Source organism: Procambarus clarkii, chromosome 72, assembly GCF_040958095.1.
Source record: "Procambarus clarkii isolate CNS0578487 chromosome 72, FALCON_Pclarkii_2.0, whole genome shotgun sequence".
NCBI classification, from domain to species: domain Eukaryota; kingdom Metazoa; phylum Arthropoda; class Malacostraca; order Decapoda; family Cambaridae; genus Procambarus; species Procambarus clarkii.
Genome location: NC_091221.1, coordinates 17,334,424 through 17,338,635, shown reverse-complemented (window position 1 = coordinate 17,338,635; position 4,212 = coordinate 17,334,424). Strand labels below are relative to the sequence as shown.

The following is a 4,212-nucleotide window of genomic DNA, read 5'->3' as shown; positions in this document are numbered from 1 at the left end:
CACACATTATGTTGAAAACATTCTGAATGTATCAAATTGCAAAGTTATGAGTAAAAAGAAATAAGCCTTAGCTGGTAATAGATTCCTTTAGATAACCCTGGCAGTCCTCTTAATCTCCAAGTCTGGTACACCGACGTCTGACACGGTTAACATGGAGAAGACAGCATGAGGAATTCGTCTCTCGAGCTGCAAAATAAATAACTACCAGTAGCAATTGATTTAACTGCTCAATACATATTCAAGATTATTGATATCTACAGAGAAATTTCTAATCACCTGTTATTAGGTGTTGTCGTGCCGCGTGACGCGCAATCACCCCGCTATTATTAAACCTGTAAATGATGCATCAAATAAAAGGTACTTAGCTGTGGGCACTGTATAAGTATTAAGATTGCCGTAATTTCGCATCCCAGGCTCCGGTGAACCTATCCTGGATTGATGCGTTTCAAGCTGACTGATCACGTGTCGTCAGGAACCAAGTCTAGGGGTCCCTTATTTAACACCAGCACTGGTTGAAGATATTATCTGCAAGGTCGTTCACGCCTCACAGTGGCGGCTTTCATCTGTGGATAGACACACGTGTCCTATTTACTGGACAATGGCGTCTTTTGTGAGTACGGTAAGCGTGGCTTTGCCTCCTTCTGGCCTTGCACGTGTCCGCTTCCCGACACCGTCACCGACTCTACTCCGAATGGCGTCGCGTCCCTTCCCCCACGCCGAGTCGACGTTCATTACACAAATTATTGGCATGAACATTAATATTTCTCGCATTCGCGCTTGAAACTCTAAAGACTGGACGGGTTTATTATTTAGAGGAACGGAATATTATTATTTAACTATTTAAGAATAGTAAAGATATAAGGGAGAGGAATTAATGTCTCCCCATAGCATTCATTGATGACGCTACCTCTATCGCGAGGTAAACGTTTTGATTCTAAAGCTCTATGCGGCTTTTAGTTAGAGAACCATTCGTCTGCAATCAGTTGCCATACAGAATGCTTTAATTATGGAGAATCGTATTTAATTCTCACACAAATTGTATATAATGTGTTTTACTGTAAAGAAATCTGACACAATACTAGCGTCAGATGACGTGAGAATTCTAGCCTAATGCACAGATGAATTATTAGTACAGGAGAATTCTACGAGTTGTTAATTTTACTTACTACAATATTAATATGATTAGTAATAAGTAATGAGAATACAACAATGTTGTATTCGATGTTGGAAATATCCAACAATTAATATCCCCTTTGTTTTGTCCATTCACCCACTTGTAAACCTCTATCATGTCACACCTAACTCTTCGCCTTTCCAGTGATGCAAGTTAAGCTTTGTTAATCTTTCTTCATATGAAAGATTTCTATTTTGGGGAATTAACTTAGTCATTCTATGCTGGACACGTTCAAGTGAATTTATATCCATTCTATAGTATGGCGACCAAAACTCAACTGTATAATCTAAATGGGGACTAACCAGAGCAAGATATAGCTGAGTAACCACACCAGGTGTGTTGTTAATTACGCTTCGATTAATAAACCCTAGTGTCCTATTTGCCTTATTACGAACATTCAGGCATTGATCTTTTTGTTTTAAATTCTTACTAATCATAACTCCCAGATCCCTTTCGCAATCCGACTTCGCAATCTAAACACTTACCTTTATTCTTATGTTCTTAGGCATATATGAATGAGATTAGGTGGTTATAAATAGCAGCTTTCTTGTGTGGGGCCAGTAGGACATCTGCAGTTACGTTTATTCTTATTTTCCTACGTTTAGATTTAGGAAATACCTGGGAAAATAGTGGTTCGGTAACATGGTTGTTGATTTGTGGAACCAATTATCGCATATCTTGATAGAAGTAGGATCCCTTGATTGTTTCAAGTATGCGTTGGACTTATATATTAATGGGATTGGGAAGGTATAAATAGGTGCTGCCTCGTATGGGCCAATAGGCTTTCTGCAGTTACCTTCATTCTTGTTCCTAATTCCCTATTAATATCCCGTTTGATGTGTCCATCCATCCACTTGCACACCTCTACTAAGTCACTCCGAATCCCTGGCCTTTCTAGAGAATGCAAATTAGTACTACTTAGTCAATCTTTCTTCATATGACAAGTTTCTAATATGCAGGATTAACTTTTTATTCTCGTATGGGCCAATAGGCCTTCTGCAGTTACCTTCATTCTTATGTTCCTAATACCCTATTAATATCCCGGTTGATGTGTCCATCCATCCACTTGCACACCTCTACTAAGTCACTCCGAATTCTTGGCCGTTCTAGAGAATGCAAATTTGTACTACTTAGTTAATCTTTCTTCATATGACAAGTTTCTAATTTGCAGGATTGACTTTGTTATCCTACGCTGGGCGTGTTCTAGTGAATTTATATCAGAAAACGTATATTTTAACTTGTTAAAAATATTTTGATTCATATTCATAAACAGTCTACTCATGCACATGTATAAACATACATGCCTCGTATTGTCAGTTTAACTTTATTCTAATGTTCTTAGCAATTTGAATATTTATCGGCATCGAGAAATGACCAAATAAACAAGTTCCATCATCCAGCAACATCAGTCACCTGAGATAGCTGCTACATAACCCCCCGGTGGCCACAACGGGTTAGCTCATTACTCATTTAGCTCACAGACTACAAGGTTGGTCATAAGCAGTACCACCACTGCAGTCACTCTCTTCATCACCTGTGTTCCCTTACCAACACCACTCCCAACCACCAATCACCAGGTGTATTCAACAACAACCACCACATCGACAAACTTCACCAGCCCTATTAGAGATATTTTCTGAAACACTAGCACGTGTCGGAAAGACGTTTTATAAAGAGGTCAAGTAACTATATATTCTCGTGTTTTCCATCATGAGCCAACAGTCTAAGATGGACTTGGATATTACGAATTGCAGCCGTGGGCTGTGGCTGGTCAAGGTACCTAAATATTTGGGGGACAAATGGGCAGACTGTGCTGGCCATGACGTTGGAAAGCTTAAGATTACCAAGGTGCCTGGTAAACCTCCGACAATAACCTTTAAATCTAGTGAACACACCTTGAAGGACGGGAAAATTCCTCGGGAGCACAAGGTAATTTCTCATAGTTTAAAAGAAATGACACTCGGAGTTCTTTCTGAACCAGATCTCGGCAGCAGCAGCTCGGATGCTGCAGTTTCCGAGACACAGCAATTGTCCTTTGAGGGACAAGTCATCCACAAACTAGAATGTCAGCCTGTAGTGGACGACTACTATATCAATCAGAAAAGGGAAGCTGTGAAGAAAGCTGCCCAGTCTCTTCATACGGTAAAGCTTATTGACAGACCCCTCAACGGCTATAAGCCTATTTCACACCATAAACATAATGTTGATTTAGAGCAGAAGAAGAAGGCAGAAGGCAAGACGATTCGTGATGATAAAGATAAGGTCATGGAGTTGTTGTTTGCTGCATTTGAAAAGCATCAGTATTACAATATTAAGGATCTCCACAAGATTACCCGACAACCAATCACATATCTAAAGGAGATCCTGAAAGACCTATGTAACTATAATGTTAAGAATCCTCACAAGAATATGTGGGAACTCAAGCCCGAGTACCGTCATTACAAGCTTGCCGAAATGGCTGTGGAAAATTCAATGTATGATTAGGTTCATACTAAACTTTGTTTCACAGTACAAAGGTAAAGAAAACGTGAAAGATCCAGGCAAATATTAGCCTCATACTCCAAGTCTGAGGTTATGATCTACCTTGCGGTGCTTGTGCCTCTATCCGCTATCCTTTACTGCAAGCCACGGCCGCTGCTCTGTCCCGTCTTCCAGACTGTGCAGTATCAGGACGAGTGGCAGAATGTCACAGAGATCGTGGTGTTTCCCATCAACCAGATCCTCCTCAACACCGTGTTCCAAGTCAGTGATGTTCCCGTGACCTCCGTCACAGTCCAGACGGTGACGGCACCAGCCCTGCAGCTGGTAATGATTGAGGTGAAGGTGGTGGAGGTGACTAAGCCCCTGATGGTGATGAACGTCGACACTGTCACCACCATAGAAGCAGCATCGCCTTTAACTTACTTTTATGACACCTTGAATATATCACAGATTCAATGTATCAATATCACGTGTTCATTGTATAGATATCATAAAAATAAATACTTATACAGAATTTCTTCTTGCTTAACCTATTTTAGATCAATGTTTTGACTAAG

General features: G+C 40.4%; 1 protein-coding gene across 1 annotated transcript; it reads left to right on the top strand.

Moving 5' to 3' along the window:
* Positions 1-2,884: 2,884 nt before the first annotated feature.
* LOC123773601 (general transcription factor IIF subunit 2-like) lies at positions 2,885-3,658 on the top strand. The gene has a single exon (XM_045767393.1). It carries the CDS (start codon positions 2,885-2,887, stop codon positions 3,656-3,658), a length of 774 nt encoding a protein of 257 aa, XP_045623349.1.
* Positions 3,659-4,212: the final 554 nt, after the last annotated feature.

Excerpts from the sequence above, each read along its gene's own strand:
- LOC123773601 (XM_045767393.1), top strand. The coding sequence starts at position 2,885 with ATGAGCCAACAGTCTAAGATGGACTTGGATATTACGAATTGCAGCCGT.